A 12,883-nucleotide genomic window follows, 5' to 3' on the forward strand; every position below is an offset into this window, starting at 1 on the left:
TAGCTCTAGCTTACGTAAAGGGATTGTAGGAGACTATATAGCCTAAGTAGTCGACGACGAGAATCACCTATACGTAGTGTCGGCTACGAACCTCTCGTCTTACTACGAGAGAGCTAAGTATTCTTACGCTAGAGCGTCGTAGGCGCGACGGGCGCGTAACGTAGGCGAAGCCGCGGCGAATAGAGGACTACTAGTAAAACGGGTATAAAAACTATCCGACGAGCGTATACTCGTATCGGGAGCGAGTCCCTCTTCTTTCTATATATAAGAAGGGCGCGGAACCGTAGCCTATACGCTCGATAGGACACCTCTAGTATAAGTACAGAATTTTCACCTCCGGAGACCGTAAACCGAGCGGGCTAAGCGACGAACATTAGACGAGCGGACTACAGAATAACAACTAAGCGGACTATACGACGGCGTCGAGCGGACTACGAAACAATCTAGTATTTACTAGCGGGCAATACGGTAGGTAGGTAGATACGCGGCGAAGCCTATAAGGGCCTATTAAACACCCGGTATAGGAACGAGGGTTTTACCTAAGGCGCTACCTATCCCGCTATATAACGTACCTAGTCTTATATAGTAGATTACGACAAGGAAAGGACGATAGCCTAAGCAAGGAAAAGACGGCTGTTAGGACGGGGAAAAGACTTATAATATAAGTAGATTAGTTCTATAATCGGGGAGGATTAAGGGTAGGGTAATAAGGAACTTTATATTAGTTAGTAGGTAGAAACGTAAGGAGTACGCTACCCGGCGTAGTGTGTACCCCGAGCAAACCTACGAGGTATAGACGGCCGCTTTCTAGAGATAGGCTACGGTAACGCGAAGGGCGTCAAGACCTAGGGCGTAGTATATACTAGTAGCGACGGCTAATACTATCTATATAGCCCGAGAGGACGGATACGTATATCGGTTAATAGAGAGCACTAAAGGGCTTAGGCCTATAGAGGTAGATATTGGCTTAAGGAGTAAATAGGGAGGGAGGGCGTAGAGGGAAGCTTTTGCTCCGGGCTAACCTCTCGAAACGAGGCTATACGGTAGTACTAGATAAGTAGGAAAGCGCGGTTAAGACTTGTTACCTTATCTCGTAGCTAGCTTACTAGATACGATTCCTTCCTTGCCCTAAAGGTAGACCCTAGAGTTGCGGAGTTACGGAGGATAACTACCTAATTAGGAAGCGCGACCCCGAACAGTAGCGAAGGATAGTAACTAACGAGATCCATAGCCTTACGAACATTCTATACTAAGAGTCAAACCGGGGAACAAACTAAGAAAAAACCTAGGACATAAGCCAAGGCCTACTATATAGTAAGTAGAGGCTAACGACAAATAATATAGCGTAGAAGACCCTATATATAGAGGTAGAAAACTTACTAGGGGATAACGAATACCTAGCCCGGATATATAAGAACACTATAGTATAGCTACTAGGAGCGCTAAAAGCGCTATTATACTAAATCCCGAAGACAATCTAATAAGCAATATAGAAGGCAGCCTAGAGACTAATTATATAGGCAATAGTAGTAGTAGGTAAGAATTAACCCCCTCCGAAGGTAAGTAAGGCGGTACGCCTATATATTACTAATCCGGCAGAGAAACAAGAAATCGTAGCCCTAATAAGCAAGGAGATTGTTAATAGAATCGGCCAAAAGGAGGTAGTTAGAGCGAGGGTAGAGGCAATAGGCGTAGTGAGACTCTTTACCGTATAGGAGTCTAATAGACAAAAGCTAGAGACCTATAAGGAGTAGACTACTAAAGTCGCGAAGTCGGTACGAGTCTCCTACTAATAGTATACCGTTATCGCCTACGGGGTCCCTAGGACATTTAAGGTCGAAGACCTTCCCTACCTCTAAGTATAGAACTAGAACACCTCCCTAGGAGTACGACTAACGAAGGCGGAATAGCTATATAAGACAGTAGACCGAGAAAAGACGTATTTATCGCTTATTATCTAGGTAGAGACAGCGGAACAAGCTAACTAGATACTAGATAATAGGCTATTCTAGAACTACGAGAGAATAGACACGGAGATCTATTAGAGTAGCTTTAGGGTACTACAATGCTTCTAATACTAACAGTACGGTCATATAGCCCTAAAATATACGGAGAAGACCCTAAGGTGCCCTTACTACGTAGGCCTATACTAGGGAAGGGAATGCCTAAAAAAGGAGAGTAGGTACGTATACTACGGTAGAAGGCACCTAGCGTATTTAAGCTAATACCTAGCTAGAATAGTAGTATAAGAACGAGCGAGACAAGTAAGGATCTCTATACTAGCTAGGTACCCCTAATGATAGTAGGAGGGACCTACCGTATATAAGGGCTTCGAGCCGAGCAAAAGGAAGAGGGTAGAAGAGACGAATAAGGGAACCTAACCGTAAACGTATCTACCTCCCGGTAGGCCTCGACACCTTAACCGGGCCGCTAACGAACCAGGCTAAATGCGAATCTTTAGGGCGCCCTAGCGGCCCTAGGGCTAGCCGGATAGCGAGATATAGGCTTAGGAGATATAGTAGGTTAGTACGGAAATGGACCTCACGGATAACGAATAATACTATACGACGATATTACTATCGTATAGTATAACGTAAACAAAAGTAGGGACAAGGTCTAGCGCCACTTTCTATAAGAGCTAGACCCGCTACGGCACTACGTTATTACGGTACAGGAACTATAGATCAACCCCTACGTAGGACTCCTAGCCACTTATAATGACTAGAGATACTATACCGTAATCGCGGGCTAACGAGGCTTTATCCCGAGGACATATATATACGTAAGTAAGACTATAGACCTTAAGTCGTAGAAGGTTATACTACCGTAGTAGGGCAACCTAGGAGACATAACATCAATCTAGATCGACACGACACAAGGCCCTATCTAGATCTATAACGTTTATAACCCGCTACCGAGGGGTCGGACGAGTAGGGAACTAGGAACCCTCGCCTACCTAGAACGGACCCTAAGCTAAGACATAAAGTAAGTACTCCTCGGCGACTTTAACCTCTACTACCTATAGTAGGGACTCGAATTCACTCCCCCGCACGCGTTTCTAGGGGGAAAGCTACTAGATATAACCGTACGATACGGAATAGCCTTAGTAATACTAAAGGGAATAGAGACGTAGAAGGCCCGTATAAGTATAAGTACGATCGACCTATACTTTCTATTACGAGAACTTAAAGAGAGACTAGTCTAATGCCGACCGAACTACGCGCTAGAAGCCTCCTTAGACTATATCCCTATCTAAACGACGCTGGGGGTGAAGGCGATAGAGGAGCTAGTAAGCGAACTACGCCGTAACTAGAAGAAGGCACGCTAGGACAATATAAGAGGCTTTCTAATAGCGAACCTACTATAGTATAGAGAACTCGAGACGACAGCTTAGCTAGATCAAGTAGCGGAACAGATTACCTCGGTTATATAGTAAGTAGCGGAACAATATACGCCGTTACTCCGGCCCTTAATATAGTAGAAGGCCTTCTAGACCCCTAAATACTCTACGAAGGTAAGGGAGGCTAGAAGGGCAAGGCGACAGTAGACGAAGGAGCATACCTAAGAGACGTAGGAGTAATACTGTCGCGCGACATAAGAGAAGAAGGTATAGATAAGACGCGATAAGCTATAGGACTAGAGAGCGGCGATCGGGCTCGTTATAGAAAACCCGGAACAGATATAGAGACTTACTAAATAGGCACGACTACCTAAAGAGTAACAAACCCCTAACTTCCCCCTAATCTTAGACCGCGAAGGGATTGCCTAGGCTACGCCCCGGGGCAAGGCAAAAGTATTAGCCGACTATTTCTTTTCGACGTAAGTAGAGGTAGACCTTACGGATATCGACCCGAGTATATACCCGGAACCCCTAGATATAGATTAGGCGGTTAGCTCTAATATAGTAACAGGAGTTATAAGTAAGCTAAAAGGACGGAAAGCCCTAGGCCTAGATAGGATACTAAACATACTACTAAAAGAGTATAGAGAAGAGATTACGCCGAGCCTTATAAACCTATTTACCGCGTACCTACGGCTAGGGTACTGCCCAAAGCCGTATAGAGAGTCTATAACAGTAGTACTACGTAAGCTATAGAAGGAGGACTATACTTTACCTAAGTCGTATAGACTAATCGTACTTCTAAATACGATAGGGAAGGTCCTAGAAAAGATAGTAGCCTAGAGACTTACGTAGCTAGCTAAGGATAACTACGTACTCCTAGTAATATAGATAGGGGGAAGAAGCTAGCGATTAATACTAACAGTAATAGAGCTAATTACGGAGTAAATTCAGACCCTCTAGCACTACGGTAGGAACCGAGCGGCGTCCTTACTATCCCTCGATATCGTAGGAGCCTTTAATAACGTCTTATACTAAAGGCTAATATATATCCTATAGTAGAAAGGCATCCCCTAGTAGGTAACGACGTTCGTCTACTCCTTTCTCTAGGAACGGACGACATACCTAGTCCTAGGAAGGTATACGTCCGACCCGGTAAAGGTAGAGGCTAGAATACCTTAGGGATCTACTCTCTCCCCTATCCTATTTCTAATATTTATGTCTAATCTAATCCCCCTACTTACCTCTCCGTAAACCTTAGTATTAGGGTTCGTAGACGACATAAACATCCTAGCCTAGTTAGACTCGACAGAAGAGAACTGTCGCCTCCTTAAAGATAGGCATAAGAAATGCGAGGAGTGGGCAAAGAAGTATAGTGCCCGGTTCGCCCCTAAAAAGTACTAACTTATACACTTTAGTAAAGCGAGAACATACTATAATATCAAGGCGGCGGTAAGAATCTAAGGCTACGAGACTAAGCTATAAGCGGAGCTACGAGTACTAGGGATCTAGCTCGACCCGAAGCTAAGCTAGAATGTATAGATTAAGAAAGCCTAGAGTCGAGCGCAAGTTAACGAAGCCTCGATAAAGAGGCTTACGGTATCTATATAGGGAGTAACATTCGACAAGGCAAGAGTAATATATAAGGCGATTGTTAGACTAGCTATGTTATACGGGGCACAGATTTAGGGAATAGGAGGCGTAGGCAAGCCGATCCCGAAACGGATAGAGCAACCCCTAAATAGGATATAGGTAGGTAACCTACGTAGGATACTAGGCGTATATAAGACAACGTTAATAAGCACGGTAGAAATAGAGACAGGAATACTACTGATCGGCTAGTATAGAGACCTAGATAACTTACGAAACTAATAGTAGTATTAGGTATTACTAGGCCGAGATCGTATCCTAAACCTATCGTCTACTAGAGTATTATCGGTATATAATAATAACGTGATAACCCCGCTTACGACCGCTATTCGAGGACTCTATACGTAACTAGAGGCTAAGGAAGCCGTTTAATAGCTAGAACGAGATGATCTATACACCTTACTAAGGAAGTACCGTATCGATAACCGTTATATAGTCCTAGTCGGAGGCATAATATATATTAAGAATATATATAGTAGTTATAGTATATTCGTTCCTCCGGAGTTAGAAGACAATCTAGATAAAGGTGAAATCCCGGTACGTACTCGTATCGTATAGGCTTTCTACGACTATATAGTAGCTAGTTACTTAGGGGACGAGAAGACGTATAAATTAGTAGCTCGTAACTATACCTAGCTAGGCATCGCACGATTTATTAAGAGCTATATACGTGCCTACCGCGCTTACCGTACGAATAAGAACACTAATATCTAGTACCTAGGGCTATTAAGACCGCTACTAGTACTATTTAGCGCTTAGGAGGATATCTCTATTGACTTCGTAGTTAAACTACCGAAGGGAATAAGCGTAGTCGACGGACAAACGTACGAGAACATTATAACCGTTATATACCGCTTAACTAAGAAGCGACATATCATTCCTATTACCTCGATAATAGTAGAGCATTATATACTAGTATTCCTTAAGTACGTGTTTGGTAGATATAGGCTCCCGAAGTCTATTATCTCGGATTGTAGTACGTAATAGGTTTCCGTATTCTAGCGTAGGATATACGCGCTACTTAGTATTAATCGAAAGCTATCTTCGTTATTCTATATAGAAATAGATAGATAGTCGGAGAACACGAATAAAGTAATAGAGTAATACCTACGTATCTTTATTAACTATACCTAGGACGACTAGCTAGATTAGACTCTATTAGCTAAGTTTATAGTAGGTAAAATAGTGTCCGTAATAATAGGCGTCTCGCCGTTCTATACTAATACTAGGCGTAATCTAAGGTTCTCTAAGTTCGACTTAGACTTACCTATACTACTAATACTATATAAATAGCGACTAGACGCCGAGTCCGCGGACAAGTTTACGGCTAAGATATAAGAGATATACTAATACTTACGACAGTAGATAGCCTTAGTATAAGTAGTCTAAACTAAGTACGTAAACTAGACGCGTATACCTATACTACGGTACGCCGAAGGCGATAAAGTATAGGTAAGCACTAAGAACTAGACGATAGAGAGACCTTCTCGTAAGATAGACGTAAATTAGTCTAGACCGTACGTAATTACGGAGGTACTACCGGGTAACACTTATAAAGTAGAGCTCCTACCTACTTTAGATATCGATAATCGCTTCTACTTATACCTTCTTATACTAGTTTATCCGCCGGTTATAGGACAGATATAACCCGTACTACTACCGATCCGAATTGTCGACGACGAATAATATAAAGCCGATCCCGCCGAACCCGATTAATAGGAAGTTAAGTAAATTCTAGACTATAAGAAGAGATAGCCGCGAGGGCTAATACCGGTAGGAGGTAAATAGCTATATTAGGAATACTTAGTAAAATATATTAGATATAATGAGCTATCCTATAAAGCTACGGACTAGGTTATTAAGACTACCGCCGCCTCCGTAGCCAACTTTTACTATAACTACCCGAGAGCGACTAAGCTACCTATTTTTAACTACCTATAGACTAGATACCGAATAAGAATGCTATAGGCATACGTATAGCGCGCTAACTAGCACAAGTAGCGATAGCTCTAATACCGGTAGAACGAGGCCTCCGGGCTTATAAGAAAGAGAGTAATACGTATAGTCTAATAGATAATAAGGTGTTTACGAAGGTAATAAGAGATATAATAGATACGAAAGATATAAGAGGAGAGGAGAGTACTCCGGAGCGCACTCTAAGAGGGGGGGTAGTGTTACCGTACCGGCGTATATTTACTTAAACCCGTAGATACGTACCTAGACCTTACGCCCGCTAACTAATCCGACTAGCGGCTTAGCGCCCGTATATAACTCTCGCGCCCTCCGCGCCTCCCTTAGATAGAACATCTATTCGACTTGTACCTTACCCGACTACGTGCTTATACCTACTTATAACACCTTTATAAATAATATACCTTACGATACGATTTACGTAAGTACTTAATATATAGTAGACACGTCTACTAAACGAGACACTAACTAGTCTATAAACTAACTAAACGAGACATCGATATATCGACTAATAGACAAACGGACAAACAGACTCTATACCGCTCTTTTTGATAAACTTAACCAACCAGGCTTCCGCTAATGTGCATCCTTGCAAGACACCTATGTCTTGTTTACATCACGTCTTCTCTTCTTCCTGCACTCTCGTCAATACACAACCATTTCCTACATTGTCGTCTCAGTTCTCCAAAGAAAAGATGCGATCATGTCTGGCCTCAGCAATGGCGACCGTCACAAGACGATCTTACCGTCTTTTCCGACGCGTAGGGTCTCCGAATGTACAGTCAACCTGAATCCGTCGGAACCAACATACAAGCCCAGACGCATCTACCACATCGCTGCTATAACCAGGTCGCGTTTCTCTCGAGCGTCTTCACGGCACGGCAGCGGTTCGCTGAATGCTTGACACTGCCGGCGGGATGAACCCCTTTTCACACGCCACAACGCGCCTCCGCGGTTGTCAGCCAGCTGAATCTGGCATGGCTTCAATCTCGCTTGTATGCTTGCACCTCTCTGATTCGCCAACTGGAAAGAACAGACACGGAAGTCGCGCGCATTTCGTGATCCTCGTCGCCTGGAACCTCTGTAAGCGGGATGAGGCAGATGGTGAAATACGGTAGGACTCCTTTTTCTTCTCCTTCGCGCCATACATCCATAGAGATGCCCATCGAGAAAGTCCCAGAGGATCGTGTGTTTTCGAACTTGTCAGGTCACTTAATCCTGTAAAGGCACCAGGCACGAACCCGCTGGCCATGAGGCGCGACAGGAGACCATAGGCGCGCAACGACACCACAGATCTTGGCAGGACGGCGTCCAGCAGAACGACATGTACACGAAGCCTGCTCTCGCGAAACGCAATGCGTTGATCGCATTCGCAGTCATTGCCTCACTACTTATTGTCGTCATTTCCAGTCGCCATGCCGGCCACACCACAGAGAAGGGCTTCGGCTACGCAGCTAGTCATACCGTTGCCAAAGAGAGTGGCGTATCGCCTGGCTCGAGGGAGTTTTCCACGCCTGGACAAGTCGCTAGCTACTGCAAGCAGCACAATTTCAAGATGTACGGTTCCAAGGACACGGGCCATTACCATCGCAAGATCTACGACACATTCCTTTTCTCAGCCGAGCTAGACTGGCTAGAGATACGACTGAACACATTGGCGCCATACGTGGACTACTTCGTTATTGTTGAGTCGCCGACGACCTTTACTGGCAGAGAGAAGCCACTGTACTTGGAGGAGCACTGGGACAAGTTCAAAAGGTTCCACAAGAAGATCATTCGCAAAACAGTGCTTGATCCCGGCCCAAGTCTCGGTCTCAGCTCGTGGGCACACGAGGGCTACTTCCGGAACTCGCTATTCCATGCGACCTTTCCGTCGCTCATCTACACTGCGAGAGAAGCTCACGAAGGCGACGTGATCATTCTGAGCGACGTGGACGAGATCCCCAAGCCGGAGACGATGAAGATCTTGCGGCACTGCGACATCCCAGACAGACTTACTCTTCGAAGTCAGTTCTACTACTACTCCTTCCAGTGGCTACACATCGGCGAGCAGTGGCCACACCCGCAGGCGACTGTCTTCCATGGACTTCACGATACTCTTTCGCCGAACGACCTCCGCCATGGCTATGGCGGCCCGGTCAGCTGGATACCGTTCTGGGGGATGATTACAAGATGGTACCAGAAAGCTGATCTGTGGGATGCCGCCTGGCACTGCTCATCCTGCTTCGCCACGCTCGAGGAGATGCGGCAAAAGATGTCCAGCTTTTCGCACACGCCTCTAAATACGCAGGAGAACAGAGATGAAGCTATCATGCTGCAAAGAGTCCGCACTGGCCAGGATCTCTTCGGGCGACCTGGCGAACTCTACAATCGGGTTGATAACAACACTGATGTACCGGCATTTATTCTGAAGCACAACGAGAGATTCCAGTATCTTCTGGATAGGGATGGAGAGAATGCTGGGTTCAAGGATTTTAGCGAATGGCAGACGCCGGCAGCGTGACGATACAGACGGTCGATATTGGCAAAGGCGTTTTTTGGAGTAGGACGAATAGGAGGCGTAGAAGATACCCGCGGAGAGGTTGCATGTTGCTTGAATGTACAGATTTGGCGCGACGATCATTTTCACCATCGAAGTCGAACGATCTGTAAGTGCACGATCAATGTGCTGACCACTACAGAGCATGAAGTGGCAGCTAAATCCTAGGCACTCGCACTTCTCTCGGCTCAAAGGGCGGTATTGCAGGTCGTTCGAATGGTAAAACAAGCATGCCGCCGGTGAGCACTTGGAGGAAAGATTTCACGAGTGCGAGTGTGAGGTTTCTATATGCTGGTGAGGTCCTATGATCGGCAAACATTGAGTTGGCACGTTTTCGATCAGCAGTGATCGTCCACAGAACTTCTGCACGTGATTGAATGAACAACGGCCTGCCGACAACAACCTCTCCTCCTCTACTACAAACACCTCAGCAACACCGATTACACCGCCATCAAACACTACAGTAACATCCATCACCAGATACCTCCGCCAACAAGCTGACTCGTACAAGCAGCCTCCACTCACGAATCTACCTCATCTGACCGGGTCAGTGGTCGCAGAAGATAAGCAGAAGGCCTTCCTCGAGTCCAATGCTGCACAGTATCCACCGCAGCCGGATCGTCCTATAGGCCACACAGTACACTCATGCCTCAACAACCACGCGTGAGTGGTTACACAAGAACTCTAGACCATTTGCATCCCACGAGGCTGCGCAGCCAATCAGTGCGTGCACGTTCCGCATCCCGAACGCCGTGGGGTCTCGCCGATCAAATCTGCAAACCGTTGCCGACATGGTCCCTCTCCGCCGCGAACATCACTTTCACGTAGTAGACTTACCAGGTGATGTAGTTACCGTAGTGTTGATATGATGGCCCCTCATTCTATCGGGTGAGAGTGAAGTGTTGAAGAGGAAGTTGTTCTGCTCCCGTAGAATCTTTCAGATCTTAAGCAAGACCTTTCTTTGTCTTTCGATGAGCATTTGGAAAGCTGGAGCTATACTACCCTGATCTTTGCACAATCGCCCCACTCCCACTGGAACGACAGGCCAGAGGACTGGACAAGGTAGTCATTGCCGAAGAAAGAGAAGATACTGGAAACGGCAAACCACTGCGATCTCAGCGAAGACTCAGATCGTGACATTGGGTACTGCACAGTCGTGGTGAAGAGTGGATCTATACCACGTCCACCATTACCCAAACGAGGTCAAACCCGATCCACCTCGTTCTCGAAACAGACAAGGAAGCTCGTGCCTGACCTGAGAGGCCCAACGACGCCACGTCACAGCAAAGTGGATCTATACCAACCCAACCTAAGCCCCACCGTGACACGACCGCAAATATGAATACCCTCTCCCTCGTAATCAACGGCCGCACAGCCAGCGACATCTCCCTCATCCCCGCACGTCAACGTTCCAGCTTAACCACCCTGCCTACTCGAAAATCTCTCTCCCGCACCTTTAGCGACCTCTCAACCTTCTCCTTGGGAGAACCAGCGACTTCCGCGCCTCCCTCTCCGATGCTCTCAGGCCAATCGACGCCCCGTCCCTCCACAGCAGGTAGCATGAGGCCAGGTTCCTCGGGGTCCTGGCATCCGTTCTCCCGCTCAGGTTCCATGACACCGACGCTACGGCCCGGGAGTAGCAGGAGTTCGAGTAAAGGGAGTCCAGGGTGGTATAATACGGAGAATAATCTTACGCTGGATGATTTTGCGAGGAAACTCAATACGCGGGCCAAGAGGTTTGAGATTTGGCAGGGACGGTGTGCGCAGAATGTTGTGATGGCACTGCTACGGCCTACGCCGTTGGTGCTGTTTTTGCTGAATCCGCTTTGCCTTATTTTGTATGTGGTGCTGGCGGTGTATTGGTTGAGTTCAGGAAGTGGGAGTGTGGAGGGGTGAAATGGATGAGAGCGAGGAGTTTTCGGTGAAAAGGATGAGCGTGTTGGTATGCCTTGGGCCTGGGTGTGGTGTCTATGGGACGTCAAAGACGGAGGGAAAGCAGGTTGATCATGGTTGGATGATTCGATGTCCTGGAGTAACTGGGCCACAAGCCGGAATCCCTTTCCGACCGAACCTCCAGCGATAGCAAGCCTGCTCCTTGCAGCGTCTGGTGGCCCTTGCTATCGTGAGAAGAACATGGCATTCCCGTCTCGGTCCTTCCTCACACCGCTGGAATAGTCCCTGGTCGGATCGAAGTCTTCCCAACTGCTGGCTGGATATATGTGCTTATTCCTCTCGTACCACCGCCGGTCGACCACTTTCGTCAGGTTCGGATCATGGTCGTAGCCTTCAAGATCAGCATCTGGGATATCCGACCTTTGCATAGCTTGCTGCTTTCTCTGTGCAGCGGTCTGGAGGTACAGGCCGCTTTCTGGATCGTCCTTGGGTGGTTCGGGCGTTGCGGCTTTCGAGGCAGGGTTCGAGGAGGGTAAGAGGTGTTTCGGCGTGGAAGAGGTTGGTTCGGCGGAGTAGTTGAAGAGTTGGCCGTCCACATAGCCGACGGTCTTGTTGATGATGAAGTAATGGAAATCTTGGTGCTGGGCGAGGGTCAGCGAAGCGATTGGAGTTGGGCCAAACAGAGAGACTTACGTGAGGAATGATGAGATCGCCTTTGACGACCATCAGGTCGTCAACAGATATACGTGCCCAGTCTCTCCTGCTCTTGTCACCTTTGCCTGCCAAGTCAGCGCCGACTTTGCGCGCTCGCTCAACGAACAACCAGATGTGATCGGCCTTCCTCATCCTGACCATGCCGCCGGGCACATTCTTGCCGTCGTAGAAGACGAATGGGATCATGAAGTCGGTCGCTTTTACAGCTTCCTGCATCTGGGTGTACTCTCTTCGTAGCTGTTCCTTGAGCTGCGCTTCCTTCAGTAGCGCAGACTTGGTCAGAGCCTTTGGCTGCATGCCCACACCAACATTGCGTCTCAAGCTCTTCTTCTTGAACGGCGTGCTGGCTCCTTCCGAGGGCGCTTCAGAGTCGGTCGCAGCCGTCGCATTGGCGGGTGTCGCTGATCGTGAGTCGCCTGGCGTGGCTACATGGCTGGCAGCGTCTACATCGTCCTCGTCGTCGCCAAAGGACAGGCCGCCTGTCTTTGCGACTTTCTTGCGCTTCTTGCATGCCGCTTTTGCTCCTGGCTCACTGTACTTGGGCCGTCAGTACCCACTTCCGTATACATGATCGACGTCCTTACCGTCCATCTGGACTCGTCGCACCACTCGCCGGCGTCTGCTGCTTCAAGTGCTTCTGCCCGCCTCTTGCGAAAGTCGTCGAGCGTGACCAGACCGACGGTGTCGGCCTTGAGGCGATCCTCGACAGTGACCGCCTGCGACGTGAATCGCGAATCGTTCGGCGTCGATCCGCCGGAGTTTGGTGTTTCTGCCAT

General features: G+C 47.5%; 2 protein-coding genes across 2 annotated transcripts; one reads left to right on the forward strand and one right to left on the reverse strand.

Moving 5' to 3' along the window:
- Positions 1-8,285: 8,285 nt before the first annotated feature.
- CLAFUR5_11119 (uncharacterized protein) lies at positions 8,286-9,464 on the forward strand (the record flags this gene model as incomplete). Its single annotated transcript, XM_047910267.1, has 1 exon — positions 8,286-9,464. One exon carries the CDS (start codon positions 8,286-8,288, stop codon positions 9,462-9,464), a length of 1,179 nt encoding a protein of 392 aa, XP_047765493.1.
- Positions 9,465-11,617: 2,153 nt separating this feature from the next.
- On the reverse strand, positions 11,618-12,883 carry CLAFUR5_11120 (uncharacterized protein; the record flags this gene model as incomplete). Its single annotated transcript, XM_047910268.1, has 3 exons — positions 11,618-12,034; positions 12,087-12,644; positions 12,692-12,883. The coding sequence occupies 3 exons, from the start codon at positions 12,881-12,883 to the stop codon at positions 11,618-11,620; spliced, it is 1,167 nt and encodes a 388-aa protein (XP_047765112.1).

The sequence above is a fragment of the Fulvia fulva genome, chromosome 8, assembly GCF_020509005.1.
Source record: "Fulvia fulva chromosome 8, complete sequence".
Taxonomy (NCBI): Eukaryota; Fungi; Ascomycota; class Dothideomycetes; order Mycosphaerellales; family Mycosphaerellaceae; genus Fulvia; species Fulvia fulva.